This window comes from Excalfactoria chinensis, chromosome 3, assembly GCF_039878825.1.
Source record: "Excalfactoria chinensis isolate bCotChi1 chromosome 3, bCotChi1.hap2, whole genome shotgun sequence".
Lineage (NCBI taxonomy): Eukaryota > Metazoa > Chordata > Aves > Galliformes > Phasianidae > Excalfactoria > Excalfactoria chinensis.
Genome location: NC_092827.1, coordinates 68,866,194 through 68,884,899, shown reverse-complemented (window position 1 = coordinate 68,884,899; position 18,706 = coordinate 68,866,194). Strand labels below are relative to the sequence as shown.

At 42.3% G+C, this 18,706-nt stretch overlaps 1 protein-coding gene across 4 annotated transcripts in view; it reads right to left on the bottom strand.

The window, feature by feature from the left end:
- Window positions 1-18,706, bottom strand: part of SLC35F3 (solute carrier family 35 member F3) — a 143,722-nt gene that overhangs the window by 39,532 nt on the left and 85,484 nt on the right. The window contains exon 1 of one of the 4 annotated variants that reach the window (XM_072333372.1): window positions 8,852-9,046. The exons of the other annotated variants lie outside the window; for them this stretch is intronic. Within the exon in view, the coding sequence (XP_072189473.1) occupies window positions 8,852-8,927 (76 nt within the window). The 5' untranslated portion in view covers window positions 8,928-9,046. Of the gene's footprint in view, window positions 1-8,851; window positions 9,047-18,706 lie in introns of those variants that run through there. 4 annotated transcript variants of the gene reach the window in all.

Genomic DNA, 18,706 nt, shown 5'->3' with positions numbered 1-18,706 from the left:
CCCAAAAATCCCATACAACTCTAAAGGGTTGTACAGAAAATAAGCAGCAGCCAAGGAAAGTGCTGGAATGGACCAAAAGCTCAGTTCAAGATAGGAAACCAGGAAGGAGTGAAAAAAGCAATGGAGGGAAGCGACTGAAGCTCTGCAGACATCAGCTGTGGGACCTACACTCTTCAGTGTCATTACAGGTAGCAAGGGGGCAAGTGATGAGCTAACAGTATCCTAATGAAATGAAGTTATTCAGGACTGTAGGATAATTGATGAAATGACTGAGTAATAAAATGGGGGATGCAGAAGCAAGCGTACTAATATAGAGATGCAGGTGGGAGTACAAGGACCACGTGCTACATACACAACAAATAGGCACTGGCCAATCTACCACAAGGAATCCTGAGCTCTTCCCAAGCTGTTCCACAGAAAAGGCAACTTATGTTCAGGAGCAGACAGAAACTCAAATTAACTGCTAACAATTATTAGGAACAAAGCAGCAAACAAAGCAAAAAGTTGTTTCCTACATCCAGGGAGATGTCACTTGTCAGTGCACCCACAGAGAAAGAGATGCATCTCAGGCTACAAATACACCTTCCCAATCAATTCCACCAAGTTGGAAATAGCACCAGATGGACCTCTGGTCAGGCCCCATATGGTGGCTGTTTCTGTGCTCGTTGAGGAAATTGCTCTTGGCTTCCTAAGGGGAAGCCGTGAGTTCCTGTGGGTGGCTGGCAGATAAGGCTATAAGGCTTAGTGCTTAGGTTTGTCTATGCACTTTATCCCAGCTTCCTTACTGTGGTAGATCCTGAAGGTCAAAGAGATGAGTATTACATTTTATTAAATGAATACCAGTTAATGCATTATAAAGGAAAAACAATGAAGCCTCAGAAACCTTTGTAAATACAGTTTTTAAATGAGAATATTTGCAAATGACACTGCACGTGTGGGTTTTTAGATAACATTTAAGAAACTGTAGAAGTTCAATGGAGTATCTAAATACTTTTACGGTAATAGATAAAAAATAATACTGCTTAGTTTGATGATGGAACAGCATGACGATATTATGATCGATACAGCAGGAAATTAAATAAAAAGAACCAACACAGTAATGGTTATTTCCAAGAGCAAAACCAGGGTATTAAACTATTAGGTCAGAAGGCTTGAATTTGCTTGAGGTTACAGCATCAATTCCAAGATGGATGGAAGTACCTTCAAACGCTGAACTTTGCCTAAGAACCAATTCAAAGCAAGAGAATTACAAACTGAGTTCAGATTCTCTTTTGCCATTGGAATTTATGATATGAATCAATTAATTACACAAAAAGACATGTTAGGATAATGTACGTAGAACATTTAGATTTATCTAATCATCTCACCTTAATTTCAACAGGGCAAGAAATTGGTTTGTTGGCCTGCATGCAGTCCAGCCTCTTCACTCCTCCTCATATTACTGGAGCATCCATATAACTTATCTCATGCCAAATAATTTATTCTAAAAGGTGCTACTGAATCTTTAAGTACTAATCACTTTTATAGTCTTTTCTATTTCTAATTATAATCATATGTTAATTCTTGGTTTATTCCTTGTCAAATGCTATACCTGAGCTTACTAAGAGTTGTAATTAAAGAGCAGATCTGAACATATTTGTTGAGAATACAGTGAATTTTCCTGCTTAGCATATTCCTTTTCTTTTCCCTATATATTCCTTTCTTCCTCTGGCAAATACTCAGGCAAGACTTTCTGCGAAATCTATATTCTAATTCCTAGTGGTGATACAGAGAGAGCAGATAAATTATCAATCTTATACTGCAGCAATTTGGACTGTAATCCACTTAATTCATCCTCAGAGGCAACTGCTTAGAAATTCTATTAAAATTGTGGCATTCAAATGAGCCTCATTAAAACATGATATTCCACTTTGAACGTTATAGGGTGGGGAGTTCCCCTAAATATCATCCTTTTCATTATTAAGCAGAATGCATGACTGGAGTCCAGAGTGAAAATGGACAACAGCGGGTGCTTATTACAGTACACTGTATTACTATAACGTAACACCTGCAAACGGACATAAAGAACAACCCTGATTATGAGATACATATTCATATTATGGAAAAACATATTTTATCATAATTCTGCATTTCCTTCCTGAATCAAAACTGAAATTGGGAGTTTTGCTATTTATTTTGAAATCAACATCTTTGCGGAAGCAGAACTTTCATTAAAACAAAAATAAGTCATGAGCAAAATGGAATTATGTGCAAATATGAGCTGGAGGGTATGCAAATTTCATCCTAACCAAAGGTTTAAGTGATGGTTTAAGTGCCTGCTCTGGTGAAAAAAACAAGACCGTGCTCTCCACGGGGAACTGCTCTATTAACTAGTTAGCAGTTTGAGTGCCACATCTTTCCTAAGCAATGGTTTCATTCCAAGGGAATCCAGCTACTTAAACTGATATGAATACTACATTTATATCAGTACATATATACAGTTATTATATTAGAAGTAAGTGAATTCATACTGGCATGAATTCAGGCTATGCTGGCTGCAGTTTATAAAAAAATGGGATAATGTTATTTCTCTCCTACATAGCTTTCCAAAATTCTGAGCTGCAGGGTGTTCAGGTATACACAGTTTTATATACAAGAATTTGTCACAGTCCATTTGTCCCTTACATACTGAATTCTAAGTCCAGTTAATTGTTCTCTTAGGAGATAAAGGGTTAATCTGCTCTTGAACTTAAAATATGATGCTTCTTTAGTCCCAACTTAAGAGCACGATACTTTGAGCATCTCTTCTCTGTCAACTAATAATCAGATATGAAAGTGGAGTTGACATGGATCTGAGCGTGCTCAAAACAGTTAAGGCAACATAGTATGGAATGGAATTCCACACATAATTTACTGCTCACTGATCTACCAGAAGAAAGAAGAGGACACCTCCTCACTTCTCACCAGCAAGTCCAGCCAGGATGGGTCTTCTTTGATAACAAAGCAAGACTTGGCTAGACTTGTGTTGGCGTGAGGAAACTTAGTACAATTCCAAGCAAAAATAATACTACATGCAAGGATCCCAATTTCCATTTTCTTCCTGATAGATACCCTGTCCTCTTTTCAATAAGAGAGGCTTTTGCAACCTTCTATTATTTTAATTAGCTACAGAAGACATACTTTTTAGAGATAAACACAATGACACCTTTGCTGAAAGCTGAACTAGGGAATCTGAGGTGATTTCGTATCCTGATCATATTTCCTCACTCCAGTATTCTCCATGACTGCATTACCGGGCTTGTGGGACTCAGAGGTTTTCCATCTGAGGAGTTTGTTATTTGGCCAGAAATAGTGATACTGAGCAAAAACTATTACTGTTACTTGAAGAAGAGTCAACACACAACTTTTGTATAACCAAACAGTGCTAGATTCTGCAAAGAGATTTATGCCTCAGGAAGGATTCTCACAATTTCAAGACTAGGTTCATCTGCATTATGACAAATAATAGCAGATTTAAGTTCCTGGAACAAGGCTGTTAACATCAGAGGTGGTGCCTGGCTTCTCCAGTACACAGTGCCAACACAATTGGTGGGCATCTCTGCCTGAAAGCAAGCCATCTCTGCACTGCTAAGAACACCTTGTTTCCTGTTGCCTTTGATCCAATGCTGCAATGACTGCCAGCAAAACTCAGTGACGATTACAAAGTAAATCTACACTCTTATTGGCCAGATTCCTCCTTCTGCAGGATGCCTTCCAGGTCTGCAGTGGCATCTCATAGTTTATAATTAGTGAAGATTAACTGGGCTTCAGATTAAAGGTTGATGGTACTCCAGCCAAGTTGAGAGAACCACTTTAGTAGGTAAGTGAATGTGCTGTGCTCAGTATAATGGGCTAAGACAGCTACAATATGAACGATACTACACTTGTGCCCTGTAACTGGGAAATATCTGTTGAGCGATATAGAAGTTTATGTTGAACTTCCAGTCTTTTCTGAACTCCAGCTCTCATACTGAAGCATTTCTATGCTATGTACCGGGTACGTACGTACCCTCCTGTCACACTCCTTGCCTCCAGGCAACACATGATGCACGCTGGTACCAATTATACAGTTATTTTTAACTAGTTCTTTTCCCACCTTCTTATGGAAGAAATCTATAATTAAAATAGTATTAGATTAGTAAATGCTTATTTTTTGTGATCTAGTGCCTAGATGGATTCAAGATGACTAGGAAATGCACCTTGCTCCATTTAGAGATACATGGGTAAAACGCAGTGGTATATGAAAATCTGAGATTACCCAATGGTTGCTATTCTTACATTCTGTCATCGTAAATGAACATATTGTTTGTCCATACTGTATACATATCAGTTCATTTCAGCCACCAAAGTAAGGCAGCTTGGATAAATCTTTAATAATTTACTTTCTGCTTCATGATGCATTAAAGCTCCTGCTCTAGCATTCGTTCAGTAACATCAGCATTTTACAGTCTTTTTTATTTCTGTATCATTTGGGGAGGAGACATACAATGCAGAAGTAATGAGTCACCTCTAAACCTATAGCTCATGATTTTGCACAGGCAAGATGGTATAGAAAACGACGAGTGGGACATGATCAAAGATGAGCTGGCAGGAATCCCCAGTGAGTAAGCCTAGCACAGCTCAGAGAAGCTCGTTTTGAGACTGTTTAAAGACTAGGAAAGCACTGCGCCATGTGGGAAGGGTGCCAGGTGTTATGAAACAAGAAACTCCTCACTCCTTTGGAACAAGATCTTGGATATCTGTTCAGATATGCTGTTGTATTAACTGAGCACACTGCAATATATAGGAAAAAATGGGCAAAAGTTTACATGGGGTAAAACTAGAGTGCAATTACTGCCTATATGTGCTTACCACACAGTACATGGATGTGAAAGAGGGTGCCCCTTTTCCATCAGAGGAGTAAGTTACATTGACTTTGCTTTGGGCTTTACCCGGAGCACATACTGACAGGTGCAAGGGAGAAGCAGACATGCTAGAAATTACTACCCTGTTAATTCCCATACCTATATGCAAAGCCTTCCTCTGTTATCACCATCAACTTCATCCCATACACTTAATCTCAACTCCAGCCAGGAAGAGTGAAAGCTGCTCCTACAACTGTAGAGCAAGCACAGGGTAGGTTTGATGGTCTCTGCCCTTATCACAAATATTCACATCAAAGAATCAGCTAGTTTTTGTCTTCAGTGCAGGAAGACAGGCTGAACAAAAGCAGACATTTTGCAAATTAATTACTCCATGGGGGAGCCAGCACACATTCCTTTCAAAGGCCACTTTGGTGGGGAAGCACAGGCAAACCTGCAGCCATGGCTGAACCACTGAATCACCAGCTTGTTTTTTGCTTTCCCACTTCCCTCTTCTAGAATTACACAAGCACTGTATGCTTCTACAAAGTTTATTTCTCGCATAAGAAAAAAAGAGATCTTGCTCAACAAATGCTCACTTCCAGGTGAAGTTTTAGTGGGGTACATCTTAGTGTTCAAAGCAAGAACAAGCACAGTCTGATTGCCAAAACCTGTAGATGACACCAATTGAATGCCGCTAATAGCAGCACAGTATTTATGCAGAGATACATTTATGCAGCATTTTAATTTACTTTCTCAAAAAGGGAAGTTTAATTAGGAACACGCAGAAAATCATTAACTTCAGTATAAGAAGTTCTCTGGCACCCTGACCACATGTGCCTTCATGGGAGCGCCCTCCTGAGGCCACAACACAAATCTGGGGCTGGGGTCTGTCTTTTCCTGCCTGTTCTGTGACAAGATGAGCTGCTCCTTTTTATGTAAGTCGCTTCATTCTGCAGTTTTTTGGCTGCCCCATCTGCAAAATGAGGATAATTAGAGTCATGTAGCTGAAGGAAGCATACTGTCACTCTTGGAGGTTTTTGCTGTGGTTGGGATCTTCAGCTTGCACTTGCTAAAGAAACTAAAAAGATTTATTACCAAAATGATTACCGTGTTGATACATTTGTGATGAATTCCCTGCAGGCAGGAAATATATTAGAGGCCAAATTTATTTCCCATTTGTACTCGTAACAAGTTTCCTGTAACTCCAGCGATGCAAACAAAGTTACTCCAAATGAGCACGTGGCAGAATCTGGCTCCACAGCAACTAACTTTAGACATACATGTGTAATAACAAAGAGGTATAATGTGCATTACAAGCAACTTCAAGTATCGCCAGTTCCTTTTCCTGACATTGCAGAGGAAATGGGGAGGCTGCAGTTCCCTTCTGCTGGGGATAGAAAATAAGGAGCTGTCCTTGGGGACTAATTAAGAGGAGGATGGCTTTTCTCAGGTGAGGTGATTGATTGTCCTGGACCTTCTTGTGATGGTATCACCTCTCTGAGAAACCCATGGAAGGGAAGACAGTCCTCCAGGTACATGGAACTTTTATGTACAAAGCTTATGAAAGCAGCCAGTTGGATAGGAACTGGTGATAAAAACAATCAGCAGCAAGACAGACAAGCACAAAACAGGCACTGAGCCTACACTTCTCAAAATATGAAGTGTGTGCAATGGTGCCAGGCACAGAAGACATACGGTATGGTTACTGCCTGCCTGAGTGATGCGTGGAGATACAGTTGTCTTTAGAAGTGCTAGTGCAGCAGGCTCAGTGCATACTGATTATTCAGTCTCTGAAATAATTTGAAATGGCAGTCACATTCCTGAAGGCGCACAAAGTCCTTATCTTCCTTTTCAAGTAAAGAAGCTACTGTACCACCAGGAGAATATAGGGGGAATGCCAGAAGGCCTTATAGCAATGCATATCAATGAGAAGCTCCCCTTTGCTAACTGTCCTCCAGATAAACCTACTCCCTGTGGTTCTGCCAAGGGTCTGTGAAAGGCTTTAGTGGTAGTTGATAGGGAAGAAAATAAGCGTAACTATGAAGCAGAAGTTGTCTTGCAGCATCAGCTGCACCTTTGCAAAGGATGTCAGCTACAAAAGAAACCTCGCAACTCAAAGCTTTGTCTGACATACTGACTAAGCAAAGAAAGCTGTCCATTGCATGCCCACTGTCTCACTGTAGTCTGTGACTACATCCTGGCTTTTTCATATGCTCTAAGCACCAGGTGGCAAAATTAGCCAGTATTAGTCTGAAAGAAAAGGTTGTTGGTTGATCTGGAAAGAGAACGTCTCAAACAGTTCCAGTCAGTTTCATTAAAAGGAAATAAACAGCAAAGGAATCCCTTACCTGCTTCTATACAACCTCTGGTTTCTATGATAAACCATCAGACCAGTTTAGATTTTGCCTTCAGTGATAACAAAAGAAGAATCTAAACTAAGGAAGGAAAAGCCCAACTAGGTCAACAAAGTCCCTGGTGGGTGGTGATATGGTATCAGAGAGCTGATGCGCACAGCGGACATGGACATGCTTGAAAAGATTCAATTCTGCAGCACTGGGAAAGGCTGCTCTGCTTCTGTGTCTATATAAGGTAGGTAGTAAACTGTATTTGAACTGGTAGAAAAGCAGGATGACCCACATTTCAAAGCTAGAACCTAGTGGGTTATTATTATTTATGATTCATAAAGCTTGTGCAGTGCACCAAGAGAGAGGAAGCCATGCTTTCAGCTCAGAGGACCCTCCAATACAAATAGTGGGAGCCAAACTGCTGGGCACCAGGAGCTAACTGCAAGGGCTCTTAAAAATTATAGTAACAATGTAATGAAAATGAGACTTCTCCTTTCAGTCAGAAAATTTAGATCCATTCCCCTGCCTTTATATCAGGAGATTTTTATGCTGGGATAATGCAACAGCTACATTCTCCATGACCCAAAATCACAGCTTTCAGGTACTCCTGATATTTCACTTTTCTTGCAGATTTTAGCTCCTTCCCCTCATCATCTTGGGCATTTTTGCATTTTCATACTTTCTTCTCCACAGACAAATCACTACAGATTGTCTTTTTCTTTTCCCTTTAGTTTTTCAAGACTATTTTTTCCCCCCTTTCTCATGATCTTTCCATGGAATCTCACAGTCACATTTTACCTCATACTGCTCTTTTATTTTCTGTTTGGATTCCTTCTTCCCCTTCTATGCCACCTCTTGCTTGTCCCCATCTGCTTCTCCTCCCTCCATTCCTTTCAGCCAACTGTTTTCTCACACTGACTTCATTCTCCCAGCCAGCTCTCACATCTTCCCATGGGTCCCCCAAACCTGTTTGATTTCCCTTCAGGAACCGAGCCCCACATTCACCCCTCAGGTGAACTCCTCCTTACCCACACCTCTGAGTTCCTCCACTTACCCCTGTCTATCTTACCTCTCTACCCTCACTCACATCCCTTGCCTTGCTCTGGACATAGTCTACAGCTGTCTACATCAAACCACAGTTCCTCAAGCCAGGCCTCCCACTCACTATGCCCAGAGCTTTGGGGCACTCTGGGCAGCCCTCCTGAGAGCGCCCAGCCTCTTTAAAGGTCCTGGAAGCCTCCGGAGGTCCCACGGTCCCCGAGAGGCTTACAAGCCCTCCCTTCTGCTGTGCTCTCAATGGCCACCCGGGACATAGAGCCCCAGCTGCTCCCCAGTGGGTGTCGGTGGGACCACCAGAGGAGAACACAGATGGCTGGACGAGGTTCTCGAAGGGGGTACTGCCCGAGGCTGTGACCCCGACCCTCCCGTGGAGTCAGCGCTCTCCAGCGCTACTGCTCTCTCCCTCCTCCCCTCCCGTCGGTTCCCACCGGCAGGTGCTGCTCTGAGGCTCGGGACCCGCTCCCGTCGCCCTGGGCTCCGACGGCACGCGGGGGAGGAAAGAGCCGTGGCCGCGTTCGAGCAGATCGGCCATCGCCCGTCCGCCCACCCGTTCCCCCGCGCCCCGACCCCGTCCGGCGGCGTTACCTTCCACTTTGGTGAGGGTGAGCACGGGGCTGTTGCAGGCGCTGAGGGGGGCCACCCTGGCCGAGTGCTTCTTCATGGCGAGCCTGTCGCCGGCGGCAGCTCCCCGCCGCCCCGCGCCTACATCCTGGCGCCGCCGGAGCCCTCCTGGGCGGCGCTCCCGGCACGGCCCCGCGGCTGCCCGCCGGCTCCCGGCCCGCCGCCCTCTGCCGCAGCACCGGGCGGCGGCGGCAGCGGGGGCTGGGGCTCGCCCGCCCGCTGCCGCTCGGGGCTGCTGCAAACCACACGTCACGGCGCGGCGCGCTACCCCCGGCGCTCCCGGGGCCGCCCCCGGGTCGAGGGGGGGAGCGACGGGCGCGGCGAAGCCCCCGGCGGAGCACGGCGGCGTCCGGGCGCACTGCGGCTGTGGACGGCGGTCCCGCAGCGGCTCGGTTCCTCGCGGGAGCGAGCGGCCGGCTTCGGGGCGCCGTTCAAGCCTACCTCCGGAGAAACCTCAAACCGCTTTTATTTGCCCGTATTTCATCCCTCCCGCATCTTCCTTCAGAACCAAGTGCGGTCCCTATCCTGTGCCGATTTCCACCATTCTTTTCACCGCTGTTTCTGTTGGATGAGCGAGCTCGGAATTAATCACAGCCATCAAGATGAGAGCGTGTCGCTGATTTTACCAATAATATTCCCACACTTACAGCAGCACGCTCTGCAGCCCTCTTAGCACAGCTTACTAACTTCTGGAGGCATTAAAAACGCTTCAGTGCCTTCACACAAATGAAATAAAATACGAGATTTCACAACTGGATGGTGCTCAGGTGTAGCAGGTTGTTGTGTGATGCTGTTTGTTTCGTCACCAGAAATTATTTTCAGACCCTCTCAGTCATGATATATACTACCAATTTGCGGTAGATTTCCCCTTCTGAAAGTGTAGCTGGTATTAATTCGCAGGACTTAATGCAAGTCGATCCAGGAGAGTACACAACCTAACGAATGAATATGAAACATATAAAACAATCATCCATCTCTAAGCCAAGAGACAGATTTTGCAAGATGCCGAGCACTGTTGACTCCTAAGGAGTGCTGCTATGAATATGAAAACCCTCAGCACATCTGCCAGTTTCAAATAGGAGATGTATCAGCAGACCAAGATGAAAATACTCTACAGTTCTCAAGACTTGGTCAAATGAAAATGCATGTACTTTGCAAACAAGACTGGGCAGCCATCAATACTCCTCAAACATTCCAAAGTATTTGTTTAATTATACAAATATTTGCTCCAGAAAAGCAGCCCTAGAGGGCTGGTTAGCAAACTGTGGGAAAACACCACCATCCTCCTGCAGGCTTAGCTCTATTTAGGATCTATAGCTTTCTTGGGGAATCACATGGAGGCTGTTGGCCTGTAAAGGTCTCATCTGTTGATCTGCAGGCAGACAGAGCCAAGGGGCTGCATTATAGTTCCTATGCTTCCTTCAATATCATCCTTTGGGATGAACTTTACTAGAACATCAGTAGGTTCCTTCCACAGGATTCGTTTGGAAAGTTTACTGGTGTGCTTAGTATAAAGACCACAAAAGCCCAGCTCAATCAAATGAAAACCAGGTTGTTATAATCCTGGTAGGATTATCTGATCCATAGAGTTTGTTGTGATGTTACAGATCAGAGCCATATTGGAAACTGTGGGCTCATCTTATTTCACTGGGCTATTTTATCAGGAGCCAAAATGGTTTCTGATCTTTGAAAGACATTAAATAAAGAGAGGCAAATCTCACCTCACGTGGTTCTGGGCATAAAATATCCCACAGCCACAGAGCTGAGGTGACTCCCTCAGTCCCAGCAATACCAGAGAGGAGCAGACCCCAGGTAAACTGGGCTCACTTCTGCCCCAAGTTTAGCTACCAGCTCATCTGAACCTGGGCAAAGCAGGCAGGAAACTGTCACATCAGTATTTCACAGCCAAATTTCAGGCGAGTGATTGTGTAAGGCAGAGAAAAATCAGACTTCTTCACTGCCTGTAACATCTCATCACTAGAACATTTACAGAAATTAAAAGTTAATTTATATGGAAGTCTTCTTTGTTGCTGGGCACTTACACTTTTTCCCTTCTGCAAGGTTTATGCTTTCATTTTTCATTGCTAAGACATAAGAAGTACATAATTTTACTTGGAGGATGGCACTGATCACGTAATAATTCACCTATTTTTCATCATGATTTTTATTCTTTTTTTTGCTAGCACATTACTCTAACTCAGTAGTAGGCATGTTTACTATTTGCAGGGCTGTTAAGAAGTTTTAAGCTTGCAATGCCATACTTGTAGCTAAAACTCCAAATTTCATAAACTTTATGGCAACAACTGTCTCCCTTGGCGGGCTTGAGCTCCACTGGCTTAGGTCATGCTGGTTGTCAGGTGCACTGTTGGTAGACACTGTGGGGCAGTCAAGAAGTATCTTAGCCTCTCATGCTGCTGTTGCTGTTCTCATCCTCCTCCTCTCCCAACAAGTTGCATAACCACAGCACTCAGGATTCTTCTCAATGTTCATCTTCATCTTCCCAGAGAAACTTTCAAAGGCACCATGAACAACAAGTAGCCAGCTGGCACTAGTTTTAGATTGGGAATAGGAGCTGATAACTTCTTTGCTGGCTTTTGGACTTCATTTGCCCAATGCGTGTCAGGTGTAGATACTTAGGACTCATGCAGTTTGATAGAGCTGTGCTTTACCCTGATCTCACAGCATTCTACCTCCACCTGTCTCTGATTACTCTTGTTGCCCTTGCAGGTGTAAATGCAACCAGAGATCCATGCTAGGCCTCCATTGTTCTCTGCATGTGAAAAAATCAGCCTCATACCACAGTAACAAAAAGTTGTGTTTATTTAATGTAGAATAGCATGCCTGAGGACTGTATTCCAAGGGCTCTAGAAGTGAGAGCTGTGCTTGGCAGCACACTTGCTACTTTCTGTAACTCAGACCATGGTGCAACCTCCCCACCTCCCCGTGCCTTAAAACATTTGCTGCTAGATTGCATTTAATTTATAGTAGGCATCTTACAGTATAAGCAATGCAAAACTGATACACTTGGTAACATCACAAGTTGAGTTTGTGGCTTTTTCTTTCCCCTTACAAAGTCTCTCTGGTGTTCAAGATGCATCAGAAGAGAAGCTGGTGAACATCTGGGTTGCAGACAACTTACAAATGTGGAGAAGAAACCCTCTGAGCTTGAAAACTAGAGAAAGCAGACCTTTGCTTCTGGTACAGAGCAAGGACACTTCATGTGAACAAAGCAAGGTCAGAAGAAAAATCTGGGATGGGCTACTTGGAATTTGCTCAGGCAGGCTTCTGTGTGAAGAAGGCTTATGAAGCTGCTCTTGTTGCTGTCAGTTACCCTCAAGTTTAGATTAAGAATGATGTTCAGTTATTTTCTTTAACAGATAAACACATAAACGAAGATGCTAACAAATTATCATGCTGCCTTTAAGTTTGTGGATTATAACTTCTTTTTAACATAGAAAAGTACATTTGGGAACAAAAGTGGATTTTCTTAGTAATGCCTGCTGTAATCTTTGATTTTAATCCCATTAGCAAATTTGATTAACTGACATGAAAAAGGTGTACAGTTGGTATTTTTCCAGTTCAGACATTTTCCTATTTAGTGTACTCATTAAGAGGACATTTATTAACTTAAGTGCTTGCCTTACCATAGAGGGCAATCACTGTTGTGCATAGCAACCCTAAAGGAAATGGAGTGAGGTCTTGCACTTGTGTAGCCAATTTCTTAACAGGCTCCAGCTCACGCCAAAAGGAATCAGTCTGCCGGGAGCCAAATACGCGCTTGAATATTAGCTAGAAACCTAAACTGCCCACAGTCTGTCCAGCAACAGACCGTCCTTTCCTCTCATTTATTTGTAGTGATTTGTTGAATATTCTCCACAAACAACTGTTAGTCTGTTTGTGAGGAGCTAGGTTTATTTGAACGCATTGTTAGTTTTTTCTGGCTACTGCCTAACAACTTTCTAATCTGTTTCATTTTCCTCCTAAAAAAAACATGTCAAACATGCTTTTCCAACACAAATAATAGCTATTTTGGAAGTGACATTTGCTGTCCAGCTCTCGTTTTGAAATATGCATTTACAGTGTGCTGTCTGGTGACCAGCTACCAGCGTTGTTTGCACGCCGTCTGCATTTACAGCCACCATCCACTCAAAACAAATTCACATTCTTGTCAACTTCACATACACTTCTTGCTCAGTAATATGCACCTAGATGCAGGGATGATGTCTTCCAAATCTTCCCTGTTCCTAAACAGGGCAGTTACTTAGGTATGAAGCCTTGAATTCATAGAACAAGACACCGAAGGAAAGAAAGAATAAGACCTGACTGGCTAGAGATGCTCATCAGGCCTCACTGAACAGAGACTGATGAAGTTATTGCTATTCCTGAGTGCTTTTTCTTCAAATTTGATCAGACCAGCAGCACTACAGATAGCAGACAAATTGCAGTTGTTCTTAAATGCTGCACATTGTACCTACGCCCATACAGCTGGCAGTTCTTAGACGTGGATGTGAAGTCCTGGTGAGAATATCTTCCTCATGTTTATTTTAACCTTCTGTTTATAACTGCTGTAAGCACTACAGGAGGAGACAGCACTGATTAATTTTATTTCCAAATCTCTTAAAATATTAACTGTTTCCAACACTTACTGAGAAACTCTCAGAGATGTGTGTACAAGAAGGGCCATAAGATTCCCATCCAGCTCCTCCAGCTGGCGAGCTCTGCACTTTTGCTTCTGTACAGGTGCAGTTTAGCTGTAATGTCCCCTTTTGGACCAGGTGGTTCAGAAACAACCCATCATGTGGCAACTGATTTTTTGCAAGTCCATATAGTCCCTGCAATGTCTGCCTTTAAGAGCAGTGACCTATAATTTATACAGTGATCAGACTATTTACATATACGGTTTTTCTTGGTGTTAGTTGTGGGAACACTGAGGAAACTGGGGGGGAGTCAAACATTAAAATGTTTCAAATGCCTGTTTGCCTTCTTAAAGCGTGTCATTCTCTGGAAACAGCAGCAGGATCTAACAGTTTTGCCTGGTAGAAGCTGCTCTTCACTGCTGCTCCTGACAACTCCACCAACCCTTCTCCTTCCGCCTCTTGTCACTTTTTGGCCATTTCAGATGTAGATTCCCAAAGCTAGCAGTTCCCTGTGTAGTTTTGTCTGGAGACAAGAAAGAAATGTTCTCATATCTTAACAGCTTGGCATTTTTTCTAATGAGTCTCCTGGGCTTATCAGACAATTACTTTTTTCCCAGCCACATCTGATGCTGCCTTACTATGAGACCTTTATAACCCCAAATCATACAAAATAAATCATTATATCATCAATATCAACACAATTCAGTAACAACAATTTCTTAGCCTTCTCATTATCTAAGATACATGCAGCATTACAAATAACCGAGCATCGCCTCTGCATTCTTCCGTGTAAAGCACTGGATGTGAAGTGCATTTAAATGCAGTTGTGCATAATTTCTACCATTAGAAACAACTGTAAGCTGTGCCAAACCTCGACTGCAGTGACATCCCTGATCAGGAGGTGCTGGCAAAGCTAGATGCAAAAGCTAGGAGACAATGTTTGGCCATGCCTCATGCTTCTAGCACTGTGAAAAAATAAGCTTAAAAATTGGAATTTGGAATATATGGAAATAGAATTTAAATACCTGTTGGAAAATGCTTGGAAAAAAAAGAAAAAAAAAAAGAAAAGAAATAAGATCAATGAGTGAGGCAGGCTTTTGTCCTCAAAGAAAAGGTTAAGAACAGACAGAGCATATGCTTCCTGTCTCAAACAAGCAGAGACCATGAGACCTGAAGGCAGAATCACATCTGTTTCTCCTTCTCACCTGAATACTTACAGAACTTTGCACCACCTCCCCGAGCAGTATTAAGCAGGAAAAGAACAAAAAATCTGAGGAAAGTGGTCACTCCAAGATAATTCAGAAAAGACCTTTCTGACCAAATGCGTTCTGTATTTTGACTCACCTTCTTTATGGACAGTGCTCTGGAGTGAAATTCATAGACTCTATGTTAAATGTAAGTTTTACTACCAGCTTCTGGAAACAAAGGTTAGGCACTATGTAAGTGCTCCCAGCGGTCTTTGGACTGGAGGGAGTTTCAGCCTACAGAAATAAATTGCCAGCCGTCACCTAGGCAGAAAATTGCTGCCATTGTAAAATCCAAATACGCCTAAGAGCCAACAGGTCCTTTGTTGCCCTTCTAGCAGAAAAATGGATTTTAAAAACTTTAAGACTTTTTTTTTTTTGCCCTTCTCCTCTGTATACTCTGCGCCTCTTCTTGTGAGTTTTTATTTAACTGTGTTACTTTCCTTTGACTTTCCCTTTTCTTTCTCATGCCTATTCTTTGTCAAATTTCTCTCAGTGCTAGTACAAGAAAGCCTGTAATGTGAAAAAACACTTAACAGCTAGAACTGGGATTTTTTTGGAGGCATCTTAGACCTCACAACTTATTGCTTTGAAGTTGTCCAGAAGCTGTGCACCTCTCTAACTTTCCAGTTCTCATACTATTCACCCTCTGATTTTGAGTTTCTGCCTGGCCATGCTATCAGTGCTACGTCTAGAAGAAACTAAGACAAGGCTGAAAAATAAAGCCATAGACACAACCTCTTCCTAGATTTTCTGCCTATCCTTGCAAGGCTCCAAGCAAGATTCTGCAGAGCAGCAAGTCACCTCTGTGGAAGTAACAGGTTAATTTTCCTGTGGCTTTTATATGATATTTTAAGTAAGTAGCTGGGCTGATTGCCCTCAGAGAGACCATTCAGTTTGGCACATTGAGTACCTGCTTCAAGTGTAGATTTTATTTAAAAGACATTATACAAGGTGAACCTTTTAGCACCAAGTGCTTTGTAATTATGTCCTCCCTACCCTGCAGTCATAATCACTCCAGTTTCCCACTCCTGGAGAGGCTATGTGCTTCCTCCTGAGCCCACTGGCTGCTTCTGTCTCTCTGGGAGAACTTCTCTTCCTTCTTTAAACCACCACTAAGAAACAGCTGGGCCCCAAATACAATATGAGAAAGAGATATAAGACTGTTTCCTTGAAAACTAACTGCCCCAAGATTCTGGGAAGTGAGAGAGAATGCTGGAGTGGGAATGGTTGCTCTAGATACTATAAAATACAAAAGCACCTCTCAGTATGTGTTGAGAGCAGTGGTATCAGAATTCTCCTACTCCATTTCAGCCTCTGCTGCTACCATAATACAGAGCATCAGTTAGTTACATTTCTCCCATGAGTATCATGGGATACAACTTAGCTACCTCCTTAATGTGTTTTTGAGATCTTATGATGAGAAGTTCCGAGCCAAGCATCACTGTTATTAAACTCTCAGAGCATACATAACAACGTCAGTATTTATAATTTATCACTTTTTCCTAATAAAGAGAATGAATTTATTAGTAGTGCAGAGGGTGAATCTATTGTTACTGCAGTGTATCGCTAGTGCAAGAATAATTAAAAGCTTCAAGTTGTACACTAAATCTGAGTTTTTGAACTGACACTGAAAACAGCGTTTTGTAAACCAAAGTTCTAGGTATTTGGAAACCGGTTCATAATCATTGTAGATGGCATAATTTTCACCTTGTATGTGCACTGCTGATCGATACGTGGTCAGATTAATACATACAGCAAAGGTGTATTGCCTCCTATACATGAGAACCACTACTGAGAAAGTTTAAGTCCTTTGGGCTACTTCAAGGCCATGAGTGTTTTGATGAGATAGTGGGGTTCAAGATAGCAAGTGGGCTGCTTGCTTCGGGTTGAAGCTGGGTCTAGAAGTTTAGGAGGGCAGCTCTGTCCCTTTGGTAGGAAGGTTCTTCATAAAACGATGATGGATACAGCCAGATTTATAACAGCATTAAAACTGGATTAATTACACAAATTTCAGTGTAGCCACATCAGACAAATGAACAAGAAGTAAAAATTATTGCCTAGCCCAAATAATCTTGTGTTCTTGCTCATCTTACATGGAACTGGACCTGTTACCTAGAATGTAATAAAATGTTCAGAGTAATACTCAAAAAAGTCATGATACTTAGAAAAAATGGAAGACTTTTCCAACAAAAGCCTTTTGAACAAACAAGGCAGGCTTGCAACGTTAACTTTTTTTTAGATTATTTAGTCTAAAAGAAACAAAAATATTTGGGAGTTCTTTAATTCTTGAAATTGGAATTTGAGACAGGAAACATCAGCTTCTCTCTAAAAAATTCCATACCCACTGACATAGTGTTGATGAGATGGCTCAATAGGATGCCAATGTAGGGAAACCACAGCCTGACGCCTGTGAAGGAAATCAGGAACAGACCAGGTGAAAGCACGCTCATTTCCCTCCGTCACTCCAGAGCTGCTCTCTATTTTCAGTTGGGACTACACTATGGCACACAAATTTACAACAGTTATCTGCTTGTCCACCCACCCACCAGCACAAGGTATTTGTGGTGCTCGTGAAGGTACTGAATAATGCACAACTTTTATCCTTTATCAGCTTGATTCCTGCCAGCCTTTACAAGTTTGCAATTTACATATTGCTGCACAAAGCCAATTTTCACAACCTTCCTTGGGACACAAATGTCCCATTGGTGGATAATACCTGTTATTCTCTTGTGACAGGAGAAGAAAGCAACTGTAATATTTCCTGGATGTCTTTTTTTAGCCAGTAATTGCTCGATCTGTGTAGATTTTGTTAAAGCAAGCACGACTTTATAAAAATGCTGGAGTAGAAATTTACAATGTAGTGCTTATGCAACAACAGCTATAAACGTTGAAGAGGTGTCACTCTATGCTACAAGCCTTGTATTTTACACAATAACAGGACAGCTCTTTATGAAAACCTGCTGCTGCTTATCATTAATCCCTCAACTTCTAGACTGGATTTAGTTAATACTTCTAGGGAACGAATCTGGATCATTAATTAACAGTACTAAGGATATCTGTAATAAGATTATGCATGTGGTCCTACATTCCCACCGCTCACTTGATTTTCTTTTGAGCTAATGGGAGCTTTGCCATTAGCTTCAATGCACTCAACACTGGAACTGTCGCTTTTGATAAAACAGTAATAATGAAACAGCTAACGAGGAAACTAAAAAGTAGACAAAATTATTAGCTGATAGATGAGAAGGATCAGGGTCACTATATGCTATGGGATCATAGGGAAGGTAAAAGAGGGCAGAAGTAGAAATAACAAAGACTGAGAAGAGAGGATTACCAAAGACAAGATAAGGCAAAGGCATGTGAGCAACAGTTTGGATAAGCATTAGAAGAAAAATACCAAGCAGTTTGGAACCAGAAATGAGAAGAATACTGATCAGAACAAAAAAACCAAAGCACCTGCTCATTGTGAGGAAAGACCATGCAAGATTAGAATGGAGCAAGGGAATACAGATTTCATCCTGTTCCTTTCAGCTGGAGGAAATTACAAGCTACCAAAAGCACATATTTCTATTACACAGAGACTTCTTGTCCTATAACGCGTTGTTTACTGTTAACATGCACTCTTGTGCAAAGAGACTTCCAACTCGCTCTTTGGAGAACAAAAATCCAGCTGATTTGTACCTTTCATAAAGCAAATACACCTGCCTGATACAGCCACAGATCTGTTTGCTGGATGACATATCAGAGAGTGGGAAGGAGACAGGCACTTCCACATCTGCTTTCAGAGTCATCTGCAGTAGGATGAGAGAGGCTCTGATCTTTGCAAAGAACTGGACAGATGCCTGAGTGATGGAAGGACAAGGAACCTGAGAGCGAAAGAAGGTGATGTACCTACCCATCTCCCTCTAGGTGGCATGAACCTGCATTAGGCAGGC